The sequence below is a fragment of the Physcomitrium patens genome, chromosome 2, assembly GCF_059467195.1.
Source record: "Physcomitrium patens ecotype Gransden chromosome 2, ASM5946719v1, whole genome shotgun sequence".
Classification (NCBI taxonomy): domain Eukaryota; kingdom Viridiplantae; phylum Streptophyta; class Bryopsida; order Funariales; family Funariaceae; genus Physcomitrium; species Physcomitrium patens.
This window is the reverse complement of record NC_143411.1, coordinates 20,480,791-20,497,671: the sequence shown is the minus strand read 5'-3', so window position 1 is coordinate 20,497,671 and position 16,881 is coordinate 20,480,791. Positions and strand designations below refer to the sequence as shown.

The 16,881-nt window shown below is 41.1% G+C and overlaps 2 protein-coding genes across 4 annotated transcripts; both read left to right on the top strand.

The window, feature by feature from the left end:
- Positions 1-112: 112 nt before the first annotated feature.
- LOC112279187 (trigger factor-like protein TIG, Chloroplastic) lies at positions 113-6,630 on the top strand. Of its 2 annotated transcripts, none has more exons than XM_024513381.3 (13): positions 113-293; positions 1,141-1,332; positions 2,075-2,158; positions 2,471-2,599; positions 3,225-3,313; positions 3,690-3,879; positions 4,003-4,093; positions 4,280-4,434; positions 4,738-4,830; positions 4,958-5,050; positions 5,288-5,368; positions 5,570-5,815; positions 6,120-6,630. In XM_024513381.3, exons 1-13 carry the CDS (start codon positions 138-140, stop codon positions 6,204-6,206), a joined length of 1,686 nt encoding a protein of 561 aa, XP_024369149.1. In that variant the 5' UTR covers positions 113-137; the 3' UTR covers positions 6,207-6,630. The 2 variants fall into 2 exon arrangements, with proteins under 2 accessions (XP_024369149.1, XP_024369148.1); XM_024513380.3 differs by having other exon boundaries at positions 2,075-2,173.
- A 2,295-nt stretch (positions 6,631-8,925) lies between these two features.
- On the top strand, positions 8,926-16,473 carry LOC112279186 (delta-1-pyrroline-5-carboxylate synthase 1). Of its 2 annotated transcripts, XM_024513378.3 has the most exons (21): positions 8,926-9,057; positions 9,153-9,224; positions 9,501-9,604; positions 9,800-9,902; positions 10,126-10,287; positions 10,931-11,208; positions 11,333-11,483; positions 11,964-12,128; positions 12,337-12,414; positions 12,748-12,837; positions 12,989-13,075; positions 13,183-13,269; positions 13,514-13,610; positions 13,836-13,939; positions 14,147-14,222; positions 14,352-14,502; positions 14,626-14,694; positions 15,090-15,156; positions 15,454-15,524; positions 15,704-15,917; positions 16,071-16,473. In XM_024513378.3, the coding sequence occupies exons 1-20, from the start codon at positions 9,007-9,009 to the stop codon at positions 15,876-15,878; spliced, it is 2,238 nt and encodes a 745-aa protein (XP_024369146.1). In that variant the 5' UTR covers positions 8,926-9,006; the 3' UTR covers positions 15,879-15,917; positions 16,071-16,473. The 2 variants fall into 2 exon arrangements, with proteins under 2 accessions (XP_024369146.1, XP_024369145.1); XM_024513377.3 differs by having other exon boundaries at positions 15,704-16,473.
- The last annotated feature ends 408 nt before the right edge of the window (positions 16,474-16,881 follow it).

Below are 16,881 nucleotides of genomic sequence, written 5' to 3'. Positions count from 1 at the left end.
ACACGTTAGCTTCCCAAACCCCATGCAAACGCAAAACCCCAAATATCCATCCTCGCCATTGACATAAGGGGACTCAGTAACCTCTACGCGAAGTGTCAGGCTCTTGCGTTTCTTCCTGAAGCTGTGAAGCGGTAGCGATGGCGGTGGCTCAGGCCCACACTGTTTGTAATCTCTCTGTGTCCGTTAAGCAAAATTCGTACCTATTGCCCTGGGTTCAGCATGTGCGCATCGCGGTTCCTGTCTCATCGTGCTCTGCGTTTCCTGGTGCTCATAGCGAGCTTCAGCTGATTAAGGTGCGTTTTCTTGTTCATCTTGGGTGTGTTTTGGTGCTGGAAGGAAAGAGAGTTGACTGTGACTTCGACTCCCATGATTGGATTGACTTGGGTGTTCAAGATTTTTGTATGTGTTTCATAATGAGCCTTGCTTATCGCATACTTTGTGTCTGAATTTAGACTTCACAAATTTCTAAGAGAAAGGATTTTACGATTCAACATCTTGGTTAAGACCGTAATGAACTTCATCGTGAAGGTTCCGGAAGCGTGCATGTGAGAGAATCTTGAGAATTATGGGATTTGCCTATTAGCTTTGCTCGATCATCGGCTTGCTTATTTAGAAGGAGGCGATACACTCTATGTTGAATTTCACAATATTTTTACAATTTCACAGTAAATTGTAGCGATTGATGTTTTACAAAAGCTCGCAACAACTGCGTGCTTGTAGGTAGGTTATGTATTCTGATTTCAGATTTCAGCTCATGATTAAGTACGCATTTTTATCCCAGAAGCGTCGCACTACATCAGGCATGCGGAAGCTCTCGGTGTCGGTTGTATAGGGCTCAATGTTAGTGGGTGTCACCAGTGTCGCTCTTGCGTAATCTTGGATTGTGATTTATGGAATAGGGTCAATATGTGTTAATTAGGCATTTTTCGCCTCACTGGTAGTTTCTATGATACTTGCGAATTATCATGCTTTGTCGAGTTATTTCCTTCAATAGGTGAACAGTACGCGTCAGGTGGCTCTCTTGTCAATTTTATCAGAACTCTTCACAATTGAAACTTCTCTTGGTCTCATTTGGACGTTTGGAGAGTTAATCACACGGTAAAACAGACCTCCAATACTGTGTCAGCATGTCATGTGCAGGAGTCTAGAAATTTTCGTTTGGGCGCTAGAAATGCATGCAACCTGTCAGCATCCTGCTCCCACCTTCAACAACAGCAACAGAGAAGGAGTCGAGGTGAGGCTATGGTTGCGCGAGCAAGTGAGGTAGCAGTGGAGACTGGTACTTTATCGCTTGGTCTGGATGTCAAAGAAACTGGATTAGACCACTCCAGGGTATATCACTCTCCTTTACTCTTGCATTCTTTCTTCTGCCTGTATCACTCTCTGTGTTTCATCCACATCTGTCATCGTCTTTTACTCATACGACCGCAAATGCTATTTGGAACACCCATTCCTTCGAACTTTCTTGTGAAGCCTCCTGAAACGTAGGGTCCCTTTTACTTCCATGTTCTTGTTTCTACCCCCGTGTAAGTTTAGAGATTTGGAGCTGGTTCAGTAGCGGTTAACTAATTTGAAATGGTAGCATGGTTCTTGGTCTGGTTGATATTTTTGCTGCCTTCTGCTGAATTCCGAAATGACATAAGGGAAGGTCTTCTTAACAACTTTTTCTAGTAACGCATCCGTGTATTTCGATTTTTTCTGCTCGTCACACTTGATACTTAATGCTGAAGTAACTGGGATGATGATTTTTTCTATTGTTGAACAAGAGATGGACGTGTTAAGCCTTTTTAGAACTCAGCGTCATTCTTGCACTTGAGGCCCTTCGCTTACAGCAAGAACCTCTGAATCTGAAAGCGACCAGTGTTTCTTCAACTTGAAATTTCTGTCAGCATGCCAAGAAAACTTAACAGGGATAAGATTTAGGATGGTGCTTAGGGACACCGTCTTATATGCTCAAATAAGCAAAAACTTATCAATTTGCTAATGTTACATAGTGAAAACTATTTTACGCTATTTTGTTCATACAATTGAGATGCTTTGTTGTTATTAAAGAGGTGCTCTATGACGGTGACAGGTTCAGTTGAAAGTACAGGTTCCATCAAGCGTTTGCAAAGACTGCTATGAGCAAGTTTTGAGGGAATTCAGTAAGCAAGCTAAAGTGAGTCTTCTTCCTGTAAGTAAGACCATAGCATGTATAGGTATGACGGGCTTTTATGTATAAGCGTGTTGATAAGATTGTAAGCAACCTTTCTGAAAATTTCAAGGCTGCTTTTTTTTGAAACTGTAGCCTGACACTTCTACGTCTTGTGAAAGGTTTGATTTCATGGAAGATCCTATATTTATTGATTAATTGAAGAAAAGCATGAACAATGAAATCATCAAGACTAGTTGGATTAGAATGCCTGTACAGACATGAAGGACGAGGGTTGAATGACACAAATTATAATTGATGGCTTTGCTTTGGTTGCAGATTCCAGGCTTTCGATCTGGAAAGGATGTCCCAGAATCTGTACTGATCGACCATGTCGGCGCAGACCAAATCCGCTCGTCTGCGGTTGAAGCTGTACTCAAGCGGACGCTTCCAGAAGCAATGTCCTCTGTAAGCTGTCTGTCTATCGCCTGGAAAGCAAATATGTCTTTGAAGTGTGCCATAGTCCCCAGAATAGATGCAGTTATGTATTCTTGACGGGGATCCGTCGGTTGTGAAAATCCTGCACCCTTGATTGCAGTCCACTCACAGGACCAGTCCGATGGTTTGCTTACTGGGTGTTGTGATCGAAGTACAAATTTTCGAGAAGACAAAGGGCTGATAAACATCATGGTGTATTAGCTTGAACAATTTTGTTTACTGTCTGCCACGCTTTTATTTCTACTAGAATAATGCATCTCTCTCTCTCTCTCTCTCTCTCTCTCTCTCGCTCTCTCTCCTGTTTGCTTTCTTTTTTTGTCTGTGCGTGTGTAACTCAATGAAATCAAATTATGCATTCCACAGAAAAGGCTGAGCAAACTTCGTGAACGCGTCAGTCTCATGTTTGGTAATTGTTGGTAGTTTTTTTCTGCAATGGTAGTCTTGCATGGGTACGGAGATTGTTGAGGAGTAATCTGTCAGTTGTAGTATCTTACTCCTAGATTATACCTTTTGTAGATAAATTTTGGAAACAGTACTGAAATTCCATAATTGGTTTAGGATTTGGTACTGATATTGTATGAGCGTGAAACTGCAGGTAGCTGGAAGGTCACTGAAGGATTCTGAGCATATTCTAACTAAATTTTCCGACTTGGTAGACGATTTTGTCCCTGAGAAATCCTTAAGGTATGCATTTAAGTCTTTTTATTAGAACGACTTTCTCGAACCTCAAGGTTTCATTTACGGTGTTCTAGCATATTAGGCCTTAACCTCGTGAGGTACTGATTTTTCTTTCACCTAGAATTAAAAACAACTGTCGTACTACAATTACTATGTTCATCTTTGTGTTGCCAAAGTGCCCTTGTTGATGAAGCATTGAGGAACGACAAATAAGTAGTATCAAGTATTGTTCATAGGGCAGCAGTATGAGTAATGCCATAGCTTCGACCCTACAAATTCGATTTGTGACAGAATACGTGGATTCATTGTAGGAATTATGTTCATGTAAGAATCATGTTGATAAGCCCTACCTGTAGTAAATCTAAAACCTTGCATGGAAAAGTTACGAATTGGCAGTAGATGTGGCACCGGAAGTGAGATGGAACCCAGAAAATGGATACAAGAATCTCAAAGTAAAGGTAGAGTGTGAAGCAAACGAAGCAGAAGCTGCCCGTAAAGCAGCTGATGCTGAGCTCCAATCGAGGCTAAAAGACCTGGGCTCTCTCCAAGCTATTTCAGGGAGGGGTATGGAGGTACGCTTCAGATATTTGGCGATATTATTATTTTATTTATTAGATAGAAGAATGCCATTTTTGATGTACGCAATGCTACTTCATCTGGTTGTGATGCACTGATATTGACGTTTTGTGTATTAGATGGGTGATGTTGCCATAATTGATGTTTCAGCAACGCGACTGAATGAAGATGGGACTGCTGGTGACGAAATTTTCTCATGCAAACAGAAGGGTAAATTTTCAACAATTACGAAGTTACTAGTATGATCTAAATTGGAAAAAGTTCACATGTCTGATCTTAACTTCGTCCACTGTTTCTTCTTCTCCCTTTTTTTCTTTTTTACTTTTTTGCCCAAAACCTTCTCTAAATGTTTTTTAAACTTGAGAGTGTTTGATTAACTCTGGTTGTCAATTGTAGGTTTCCAGCTTGATACAGATGGAGGAGGTAGCTTTTTACCAGGCTTTGTAGAAGCCTTGGTTGGCATCCAGATTGGCGAGACTAGGACTTTTGACCTCACGTTCCCTGAAACGTGGGAACAGGAATCTCTTCGCGGATTGCAGGCTCGCTTTACAGTTAATAACTTCTTTTCTTTTTTTATCTATTTCACATTAGTAATGATCTGATCTGAATATATATGATTATTCATTCAACAATTCAATGAAAAATTGAATTCTTCTCACCTTCTTAGCTGTTTAACTGTCTTATTGAAAAGTGTGATGTTGCTTCACTTACATTAGTGTATGTTGGTTACCTCTCTCTATCAACAGCTATCAATTGCAAGGAATTATGCTAAGAGAAAATCATTCTTTGGAGATTTCTCTTTTTCAGTTGTTTGGTAATATGTTTCTAAATAGAATCATATCATGTTTTTGTAGGTTGAAGGCAAGGAACTTTTTACTCGACAAATCCCAGAGCTTAGTGACGAACTGGCCCCCCAGCTTGTGGCGAACTGCACAAATATTCCTGAGGTTTGTATAGAAGAACCACCCTTTATTACGGATTCTAATTGAGGTGACGTGTGACTTTCTCTGTGATGTGATGTGTAGTATCGGTGTCGTATATTTAATCATATTCTGTGCTTATACTATGAAACAGGTTAAGGAAGTACTATTGAAAAAGCATGCGGAGCAAGTTGAGAGGGTTAAGAAGCAAGCAACACGATTTGCTGTAGCCAATGCGCTTACTAGGGTAATTCGTAACTATGAATATTCTTCTCCCAATCTTGTGGCACTCAATTCCACGATGAAGAGCTGTTGATTGAAACAATAGTGTGAATAAGAAGATAGCCAATTCCAAACAGCTAATCTAAGGGGCTCAAATGCTTGGCGTCATACTCAAGTTTTATATGTAATATTCGAATTGAATGATCAGCACTGGTGTGTATTTACCTCAAAAAGTAAGCAAATTTCAATCTTTGTTGGCTAGGTTGTGGACGTAGAAATCCCGAATTCATTGCTGGAGGAACAAGGTCGTCAAATGTATGCTGCCAAGTTGATTGAACTGCAGGTATGCACTTTGACTCACACTAATGTATTTTAAGATGATAAGTTCATCACTGTGTTCCTGCTTCAAATCACCTCAACATCTGATGTATTGAAAAAAATATGCAGTTCCTGAACCTTGTTCGAAATCTTTTTGAAGCCTTTCGAGCCAGGTATCTAACATAGGTATCCTATGCTTTGGCTCTGAACTGCTTGTTATTTGCAGGCGAGTATGAAGCTACCAAGAGATCAGTTAGTGGCATTATCAAGCGCTGAGATGGTTCAAAACTACTTAGACGCACAGAGATCAAGGATTTCAGACTCTGTGAAGCAGAGTCTTGCTGTGGCAGAAATTTATAAGCAAGAGAATTTAAAGATTTCAGATGAGGAACTTGACATGGAGGTTAACAGTGCCATAGAAGAATTCAAGCGGTATGACCAGGAATATGATGACGCTCGTGTACGAGAGCAGGTAATTGAATTAATATCCCTGATACCACATGTATTTATTAGGCCGAGGTTATTGAAGCATCCCGAATCTATGTTTTGGGTTGAGATCGAGATGAGGAGCTTATGACACAGATTTTTGTGGTCGATTAGCCGCAAGATTTTGTTATCAGGCCTAGTCAGGCCTTTCTTTGAACTTCAAAGTTGAACTGCCACTGCATCTTTTGCCTGCACTTCACATTCGTTGGTCTGAGTAGTCCTCACCATGTTTGCATGATTTTTGTAAAATCGTAACACATTTGTGTGTATTTGTTGGCGGTCATGTGCAGGCACGGGAGCTTTTAGAAGGCTCAAAAGTTCTGGATTGGCTGACCGAGCATGCTGACATTACATTTGTGCCCAAGCAGTTATCGTAGAATGTTGTACATTCGCCACCTTCTAACAGCTACAAACTTCAAAACGGAGGACTAACCTGAGTAGTACGTTTGAGCGGACTATGTGAGGAACCGAGAATCTCAGGCTCTTGAAGGACAGGGAAGTTTTCGAGAAGGTATTATAATTGGATATTAGTTGCTAGAGTAGCGTGTTGATTGTCGAGCTTCATGTACTATTGTGTAAAGGTCATACTGGCTCAAAACGTTGAGTGTAGAACAGTAGCTAAAGACGGCAGAGCACAAAACGTGAGAAGGCTTCTCGGTAAGCCCAAGGGGTGCAGTACAGGGATTAGTTGTAATCATAAGCTTAGAATAGCGTGGACATGCCGTTTCAGTTTGTACCCAAATACGATCCTGAGATGGTTTGTTTAATAACAATTTCTTCATTTACTTCGTATGTTCCCAACGACGGCCTATAATATGTTTTCCACGTTCATATCAAATCCATCAAGTTTGAAATACTGTGAGTTCAGTGTCGTCAACTTCCCAACAGGCTCCTATTTTAGCTTTCGATGATTGCGAACTGGATTGCCTCAGCCTGTGTACAATTTCCATTCCACCACTTGTTTCCTTGGCATTTACAATGCCGTTTCCGCAAAAGTTGTTCATAGAATTATGCCGCCCTTTTTGGATGTAGCCCCTGGCGGCTGTGTCACTTTCAGAAAAAGGGATAAGGTGGTCTGAGATTTGAGGCATTGAAAGTCTCCATGCTTTACCACATGCAACTGGGTTCCTCCGAGCTACTGGACATGAACCACGCTGTACTACAGGTTTGTAGAATCTATTTATTTATTTATTTATTTATTTTCCTTATTTTGATTCCATATTGTACAGTCAAGTGTGCTGCAATAAAAACCCGCAGAATCCAGAGCCGCGTGATCTGTGATTTACGCTATAGCTTTGTACTGCAGTTCTTGTGGACGCAGGAAAAAAAAAAAAAAAAAAAAAAAAAAAAAAAACGAAGCTCCACGCGAGAGGCGACCAATCCCAACCTTTTATCTTGATCCTTTTGTCGTATCTCAGGATCGTATTTGGGTACAGTCTCGAGGCACATTCAGACCAGGTCTTCTCTCGGCATGACTAGGTTAGTTGGGAACCGTTGCAAGTGAGTTTGGAGCGAGAGCACACAAAGTGAAGGCTTGCTTGCTTGCTTGCTGCTGGTCTTTGGATTAATGAAGTGGGTTAGAAGCAGCAGCAGCATTGAGAGAGCCTCATTGTCCTCAAGGGGGTGCTTGATCTCATGCACGGTGTGATCCTCAGTTGTCAGGTGACATGTGTGTGTGGCTGGCACACAGCATCGTGGTACAGAAGCAACGAGCACCACAAGCCCGTGGCAGGCAGAGATGAGGAGGGGGCCTACTGATTGAATTCATTTTACATGATTTTGGTACGTCCACTTGAGACCCCTGCAGGTGACCCATCAAGTAATAGCCACTCCTCCTCCTCATTCTCATCCCCCCTTTCCCAAGCCATTTGAGCCTCCCATTCCTTAAGGGCCAACCAAGCTTCACCGGAACCCTTTTCCCACATAGCTTGGATGCGGTACCGACACGAGTCGATATGTGAGTGGTTGGGACCCGCGGATAATGTGACGTGGCTGGAAAACCAGTTGGCTCGGATTTTGGCTCTGATTCTGGGGTAGTACCAAAACTGAATTATAATGAGAAGGGTGTTATGAAGGGTGTTACGTTCTTATAATGTACTGGGTTTGTGTCAGCCCTTCCAGAAGCCTTCAGAAGTTTCCCCCTTGACAGAGGAAACGCTCATTTTAATGGTGATTCTTATTCCACTTCTCAAGCAACACACAATGTTTCAGTGCTGCTTTTTTTTTGAACTTGTGCTGTAAAATAAAGTCAACGAAGCTTTAAAAAAAAAAAAAAAAAAAAAAAAAAAAAATTACGATTGCAATCGTGTATGATTTCGTAGTAGCAATCTTTACAGTAAATCTGGGTTTTGGATGAGTTCACATCCTACTAAACGAAATCATTGATTAATTTTTTTTCCCATACCTTAGCTAATAATAATAATAATAATAATAATAGGTTTAGTACAAAAAACCTAATGTTCGTATTCCTTTATATTACATTATATTTTATTTTTCTTTTAGTCAAGCAGCAAATCATTGTACAGTGTAAAATGTGATCAACAAATCATTGGACAGTGTAAAAATGATGAACCAGAAGAAGAAAGTGAAGAAAAACGTTCAGAGGGCTTATGGACAATCCATGTTCATTAATTTCTTGCTTGTTTATCCTTCCAAAGCTAAATACACTGCAATGAAGTGAACACTCATCATTTAACAATAATCAAACTCTTGACGTTATCCCTTCAACAGCTGCCCATTTTCTGTAAAATAAAGCGGTTCAAGGCATAATTCATGGCAGAGGGACCTCTGTCTCAGTTTTCGATGGGGAGGAGGAATTAACTAGAACCGAGAATGAATCTAAGATATAACCCTACTGGGCCCAGTCAGCATCCTCATTACTGCAGCCTCACGATCACTGTGGGACATCCTGACATCAAGGGATGAACAGAGGATGACAAACACAGAAACGAATGACAAGATTGTAGATGGACAGATTACGACGGGAGGATGAATGAAATGACACGACGTCGAGATAGATGAATGAAGGAGCTGACAAATATTCACTAGCCCTGCTTAAAGCAGCAGAGCTTTGCTCTAGGGTTAGGAAGGTTGAGCCGCCCAGCACCGTTGCAGAGTCCAGCGCTTGCTCTGTGGCTATGCATCTGCAGCAACGCTGCTTTGCTCAATTGCATCACAATGGACAGGTCGCGGATATTCATTAGAGACGCCAAAAGAGTCGTAATTAAGGTAAAGGGCGGAGTTGTACTTGGTGCTCCTCTGGATTCCTCAGGGGTTTACATAGGGGTTTAGAGCTGAATACCGTACTCCGTTTGTGTACGCAGATCGGAACGGCGGTTGTAACTCGACATGACGGGAGGCTTGCCCTTGGCAGGCTCGGCGCTATTTGCGAACAGGTGGGGGCTCACTCTCTGTCTTTGAACGCTGATTTTCTTTGTTTCCGTGCTCTCCTCCCTCTCCCGTGAGTTGTCTCGAGAGATCGTACTTGGAAGGCCGAGCTCTGAGATTAGTTTGAGTGCTGGGCTTCGTTCTGGAGTCCCCCAATTGTAGAGCATTTTGAGAGGCCTTGAATTCTTCTCGGTTAGAGTGATCAACCTCCAAATCAAAGCTCCTGGTTTTGCACGCAAAATGACTCATAGTTTGTGTGCAACATTGCTCGTCTTTGGAATCAGGTGAAGGAACTTATAACTGATGGCATTGAGGTTATCTTTGTCACCTCTGGTGCGGTCGGCGTGGGCAGACAGAAATTGAGACACCAGAGAATGATGAACTCCAGGCGAGTCATGTGCCCTTGCACAATGAACATATTGCTCCAAATGTCGACCTGCCTTTGTTGTGTCTACCTCCTTCTGTCTGCTTGTATCATGGAGTTGTCCGACATCTGGGTATTGCTAGGAAGAAGAGGGAAAATTTTAGGATCGATAATTGACTCGGGGATTGGCAGTTCCTTACCTTCATGAAAATGTCGCAGTTTTGTAGATTTGCAAAAACCTCAAGTGGAACTGGATGGGAAACCTTGTGCAGCAGTGGGTCAAAGCGGACTTATGGCTCTGTATGACAGTTTGTTCAGCCAGGTACTTTATTTCACATCTTGCACGCTTGTGTGCTGATAACGTCGCAGAAATGTAGTATGCCTTGAGGTCAAGGCAGATGAATTGAGGAAATTTTCTAAGAGATCCCAAGCGACACATGCTTTGCACGGGTGGATTGTGATTTTTGAACTTGAATTCGGGTTACTTTTTTCTCTCTTCTCTTCTTCCTTGCACTCCCTTTTTGACTGTTGTTATGTATATTCAGTTGGACGTAGCATCTTCACAACTTCTCGTGACGGATAATGACTTCAAGGACCCTGAATTCCGGCAGCAATTGTCTGAAACAGTTAACTCTCTCTTAGCGCTGCGTGTTGTTCCCATATTTAATGAGAACGATGCAATCAGCACGAGGAAGTCGCCTTATTTTGTACGTATTTCTCTTCACTTTTTGAATGGTACGGCGAAATTCAGTTTGAATGTACTTCTCCTGGAATCATCCAATGAGTGTATGGGCTGTTTGTCAGCGTATTCACCACTATGTTAACTTCCCTCTTTCTTTTTGATGACTCAGCTTCTTGAGAAATTCATCTTGAGTTATTCAATTTGTTACATGCTTCCCATTCTGTTACCAAGGATATCTTCCTCTTATTCTAATTTCAAGTCCTAATTACCCTGGTGAAGTACTTCTGTCTGGTTTCAAACCTCGGGTTTTGATTCAATGCAATGTCGGTTGTGAATGGTCATATTTTTTCAAACATATGGGTTACAACCAAGAACTAGACTTTTGGGATTAAAAGCTTGTTGAAATACCTGCTGGCAAGACTTCTAGTACAATTTCCAACCAATTCTCTAAATCTGTGGTAGTGTAAGGAGATCATATTGTACGTCTCTCTTCGAAAGTCTACTTCTATTCTTTTCTCTCATTCTGTTTTACAGATGAGTGTTGAGATTCGGAAATTAAATGTCCCGAATTACAATTCAATTCATTAATTGCAGAAACCAAAAATTAGTGTCCTTTGTCCAACCAATAAGAACTGAAAATGTGACATCTTTGGTAATTATTCTTTCAGGATTCGACAGGCATCTTTTGGGATAATGATTCGTTGGCGGCTCTTCTCGCACTGGAATTACAAGCTGATCTTCTTATTTTATTAAGTGATGTGGAAGGCCTCTACACGGGTCCTCCTAGCGAACCCAAGTCTCAGCTTATTCACACGTATCTGAAGGAGAAACACGATGATATGGTCACGTTCGGTGAGAAATCGAGGGTGGGTAGAGGCGGAATGACTGCGAAGGTGTATGCTGCCTGGCAAGCTGCTTCAGCTGGAATTCCCGTTGTCATTTCAAGGTTTTCACTCGACGCTCATAATTCTCAGTTTAGCCCAGAAATGAAGCACTCATATTCTTCATTTTAAGCTCTCTTGCAATATTCAACAACCTCGCAACTAACAGTGTTCGCCTTGGGAAGGAAGTGGGTGCGTTGCGGATGGCTTGCAGCGGGTTATGCGAGGAGACCACGTTGGTACCCTCTTTCATCGAGATGCACATCAGTGGGTTGATCTGAAAGAAACAGGTGCCAGAAATATGGCTGTTGCTGCTAGGGAGGGCAGTCGCCGCTTGCAGGTTTGCACATGACTCGATCTTTATCACACCCTCTTGGAAGGCTATGAAAAGGACTCAACTTTCGTAAAGCACCAATTTTGTTAATGAATTTTAGTACACACAGTAGATTTATGTAATTGTTAACTTTCTAGGCTGAAAAGTGTACACTAGTTCAGCAAATTTCACAGAAAGTCGGTGGTATATGACTGCTCTAACATGGGATATGGAAAGCGTAACAGCTCGATGATCGGGCATGAACTATATCATGAATCCTACAACCAGACGGATATAAGTACTCGCACAAGAAAATGTGGGTTGTTTGACAAGCCCCTCTGATGGCTCAATTAATTTGTAGGCTAAACTATTATTACTTATTAGCGCACTGTGAGGTCTCTTTTTTTCCCCGAAATTGAAATGTAGCTGAAGCTTTTCTAATGTTGGTAAGTCATTAGGGCAAATCTTACTGAATTTGTATTTTGATTTGGCGTATGGAATTAACAGGGCCTTACCTCCGAGGAGAGGAAATCAATTTTACATGCGGTAGCAGATGCCTTGCTAGCCAATGAAGCCATTATTAAGGCGGAGAATGATGCTGATGTGGAGCTTGCCCAAATGACTGGCGTGTCGAAGGCTTTGGTTGGCCGTCTCACTATCAAACCTGGGAAAGTAAGCCTTCGTTATTTCTTACCTTGTTATTTTGAAGAATATTATCAATACTGTCATTAATTGATAAGAATATTTTGCCAATCAATCCTTTACCTGACTCCATATTGTGCATGCGAGCATTGCTTTTGATTTTCTGCCTCTATTTTATGAACTGCAAACGTGCGAATTCTTGGATTTTCTTTTAGTTGGTTTGTTCATGTCTACACAGATTGCCGCACTTGCCAGTTCTCTCCGGACACTTGCAGACATGAAAGAGCCCATCGGGGAAGTGTTGAAGCGCACGGAGGTAAGGAGAATGCTAATGGGAAACAACTTAACATTGCTAGGAGGGATATTCTGGAACTTCTCTTCTCATCTAAAAAGCTTTATTCTTCATTTGCAAGAAAGAAACAATTCAATTCAACTCACGAAGAATATATTACAGACTTACAATGTCGGTTTATTTACGAGGACTGCATACTACTGTAACTTAGAATAATTCTGAAGAAATCATCAGAAATTATGTGAATTCTTTTGACTAGTGTAGAGTGCTCTGAGACGAGGTGGAGTGGCTCTTGAATGTCAAGGATATTAAAATCTTGCATCACTTGTATCTAACCATGTGTTGATTGCAAAATAGGTTGCTGAAGGACTTACTCTGGAGAAGACATCTTGTCCTTTAGGAGTTGTTTTGGTTGTGTTCGAGTCTCGCCCTGATGCCCTAGTTCAGGTACTGTCGAGATCCTGCGCAGTGTGCCCTGCCATACGGCTTAACGTTCCTTTGCAATTGTAGATCTTTGCGCTTACTCATTATTATGTTTTACAGTATATGCTCAATGTCGTCAAATTGTTTCACTACTGAAGTGCGACTTATGCATCAGATAGCATCTCTAGCAATTCGTAGTGGGAACGGGCTTTTGCTGAAGGGCGGGAAGGAAGCAGCACGATCGAATGCTATCCTACATAAGGTATGTACTGACAAACATTTCTGTAAGAACAACTGTACATTCTGCAATTCTGGTTGAAATTGTTTTGAAGTCTGGGTTTTGATGTACCAATCTTTCAACTTGTGTAGGTTATCACCGAAGCATTGCCCAAGTCCGTTGGTCCTAATCTTATCGGTTTGGTCACTTCTCGGGATGAGATTCCGGACCTTCTTAAGGTATACCCACTTTCCCACAGTCGCTTATCGAATGTATGCTTTTAATTTTTAATTTTTTTTAATTTTTTGTTTTGTTTTGTCTTGCATTTTTTGACTCTTCGACCAAGTTGCTACTTCCAGTCATTCGGTTTGTGTTTCTCTTAATATGAAAAACTCAGGGTATGAGTAATGACTGGAGGTAGCAAGGCTTGCTAATAGACGTAAATGTTTTTTGAAAACTAATTCTGCTGTATATATTCAACAGTTGGATGACGTCATTGACTTGGTCATACCACGTGGAAGCAACAAGCTAGTTGCGCAGATCAAGGCAACCACGAAGATTCCTGTTCTTGGTCATGCAGGTGAGTCACAAGTCACTCTCCAGAGCGGAAGTTGCCTAATGGCTTTGATAAGCCGAATTTGATAGATGTAGAGCTCGTTGTGATACATATATTATTTGGATGTAAAATTACTTCACTATTATTGTTCAGCAATGACGAGTTAGAGGTTTTGCACATCTTTCTTCAGTGTAGTGGCGTTTTGATGTCTAGGTGATGTTTTGCCTTTTACTAATTCTCGGAATGCAGACGGAGTCTGCCATGTCTATGTTGATACGGCTGCTGATCTAGAGAAAGCCAAGAATATCGTGATTGACTCAAAAGTAGACTATCCAGCTGCATGCAACGCTCTGGTATGCTGTGGTTATGAGTTAGCCTTTCAATTTATTCATTGTGTGACTCCCATGGGGCAACGCTGTTTGGATTGATTCAGATTAGGGGATTGATGTGGATGTAACATGAATATTTTTTTCAATGTGCTTGAGTGTACCACCCTTTCCAAGTTTAAAGAATGTCCAAATGAACGATTACCGATTGTTGCTTGGTGGTTGTTTTAACAGGAAACATTGCTTGTCCATGAAGATTTGGTTGCAACTGGTGGTTTGGAAATGCTAGCTTTTGCTTTACAGAGTGCTGGTTAGTGATCACGCCTTCTTTTCAACACTTATAGCTGAAGTTCAAAAATCTTACGAGTATTTCTGTTAATTCTTTCCAAATCGCCTTACGTTAAATGTTTTTGACCTGGCTTCTCCGATTGTATTATAGGTGTGACCTTATATGGGGGGGCAAGAGCATCCGGAATATTGAAGCTTCCAAGAGCATCCAGCTACCACATTGAATACAGTGCATTGTCTTGTACTGTCGAAGTTGTTAAAGATGTTCAGGAAGCCATTGATCACATCCATGAACATGGCAGGTATGAACTGCCTGGGAACGCTGGTGCTGTAAGAATCGTCTCTGTTGTTTATCTTGAATATTGAAACAGAAGATTCCCTCTGTTACGTCTTTTGATTTCACGTAAACGGGCGGTTGTATGCAGCGCGCACACGGACTGCATAGTGACCGAAAATCATATTACCGCAGAGACCTTTCTTCATCATGTGGACAGGTCTTGACTAGAACCTTAACAAGCATCACTGTCCTTATTGGTTTTTGCATTGGTCGGATTAACTTTACTGGTTCAAGTTTTGCAAATTTATATCTTTTCGTAAATCCTTTCTTTCACAAGAGGCCGGCTTCCTTCAATGTTTTCATCGCGTTCCTCGCTGTAGTTGAGTATGTAGTTTCTATTTAGGTGTACGTAAATACGTGTATCCAGTGAAGTATGCGCACTTTGTTGACAGAACACCTAATTCTCTTCAATGTCTTCTTTGCGAGTATCCTTCTCTGGAACATGGACCGAATACCTTCATTGCGCTCTCTCTTTTGCTTGTAATACTGTTCGTATTGTATTCAGGCTGTCATTGTTGTAACATTAAATAATACTGCTTGCTTCATTTGCAGTGCCGCTGTATTTCATAATGCCAGTACCCGCTTTTCTGATGGTGCTCGTTTTGGGCTTGGTGCTGAGGTGCGTATACTTCTTTCCTACGTGCATTGATGGTGGAACATGTAACTTTCGACTTTTTATACCTCCTCATGGCATGGCTGTGTAATTTTTTTTTCTTATTTTGGTGTCTTCAATGGTCATGCTCCAGCATGTTTGACACGCATATAAGTACTGCATACATAGTTTTGTTTAGATTATGATAAAGATTCTGGGTTAGATAGAATTTTCAGCAGGATAGAACCATTTTTTTGACTCGTTTTGTAGCAATCAGAACTTCCTTTCTTAAGGCATCTAAAATGATCGTTTTATTAAATGCAGGTGGGAATAAGCACAGGCAGGATTCATGCACGTGGGCCTGTAGGAGTCGAAGGTCTTCTAACTACCAGATGGTATATGAACACTTATCTCTTCATTTCTATTTTATTCTTTTCACTTAATAAGTTATTTTGATTTTAAAGCTGAAGAGAAGTATTTTACTTGTCTATTATGCTGAGACTTGTGATTAAAATCCAACCGTCAATTGAGCCGTGTAGCCATCTCTCTCACCCATTAAATTTTGTACTTGCAGGTTGCTCAGAGGTAGTGGTCAGCTTGTTAATGGAGATAAGGGGGTGCAATATACACACAAAAAACTTCCAATTGGTGAAGATGAAGGTTTGGCAGCACTTGCAACTGCAAATCAATCTCTTGAGAATGGCAACTCTGCTGTCAAAACTACGAGCAACGGCGCTGTTCCAAGTTAAGAGCTCAGCATCTCTTGCCCGATGTTGCTTGATTTAAAGGTTGTAACCCAAGTACACCTTTTTTCTTGCCGGCCTGGTTTATTCTGAACCGTTTGTGTTTTGATTTAACAAGAACTGGTCCATAATGTGTTTTGCATGGTGTGTAATTTTTCCGGCCAAGCAGCTCAATGACATGGATGATTTTTCGTGCAGTTGAGATTTCTACTGAACATATTAGCATAGTGCTACTATGAAAGTGACGACATTTAAGTTTTTTCTGATAACACGTTGAACCGAAGTCGTCTCTCGAAATGACCATTCATCAGAGGCTATACTCTCTGAAATTTTTCTTGTTAGATTTATGTTCTACAGATTAAATAAGTTTTCCAAAGTCCTCTCCAGATTAGATCTATCACATACTAACACCTATTATTGACTTTAATTCTGGAGAAATGATTCTATTTAATTATAGAGCATGTAGCCACTGTCCGGCAGTTTGCTACCTCTGCATTCAAACAAGTTTGAGGCCAAGAGGAATTAGGCACTCTGCCAAAATGTGAAGTCAGAATTGTAATCCCGGATATTCTCGCCCCTGCTGCGGCTTTAGATTCTGGTATGATACATTCTACGAAGCATCCTGATGGTGTGTTTGTAGATCGATTTGAATGCATGTGAGTATCACATACTCAAACAGTGAACGTCTGAGGTGCATGATTTTTGTGCATCCTCAACTCCGGTTTTCAAGAGACGCAGTCAATTGCGGATCAAGGTGGACATGAATTCATTTCAGCACAAGATTTCTGCAAGCACCTTCTGTAGCTATGAACAGTTTATTATGACAAATTAACTAACTTTTGCGAATATTCTCAGAAAGACCTTAAAGTAAGAAACCTGGAGAGCCCTAATTTGCAATGGAACTTGATCACCAAATAGTATCAGGAAAAAATCGTCGCCCAGTTAAGCATACCTTTCATTTCACTTGCACCGATCAATTTCTCAAAAATTTTGCTTGCCAGGAGATTAT

Bases quoted from the DNA above. Each gene is read 5' to 3' on its own strand.
- LOC112279187 (XM_024513380.3), top strand. From the start codon at position 138: ATGGCGGTGGCTCAGGCCCACACTGTTTGTAATCTCTCTGTGTCCGTT. The intron at 2,174-2,470 runs GTAAGTAAGACC...CTTTGGTTGCAG, and splicing joins CTAAAGTGAGTCTTCTTCCT to ATTCCAGGCTTTCGATCTGG. The intron at 5,051-5,287 runs GTAATTCGTAAC...TTTGTTGGCTAG, and splicing joins TAGCCAATGCGCTTACTAGG to GTTGTGGACGTAGAAATCCC.
- LOC112279186 (XM_024513378.3), top strand. From the start codon at position 9,007: ATGGACAGGTCGCGGATATTCATTAGAGACGCCAAAAGAGTCGTAATT. The intron at 10,288-10,930 runs GTACGTATTTCT...TTATTCTTTCAG, and splicing joins CGAGGAAGTCGCCTTATTTT to GATTCGACAGGCATCTTTTG. The intron at 11,209-11,332 runs GTTTTCACTCGA...TTGGGAAGGAAG, and splicing joins ATTCCCGTTGTCATTTCAAG to TGGGTGCGTTGCGGATGGCT.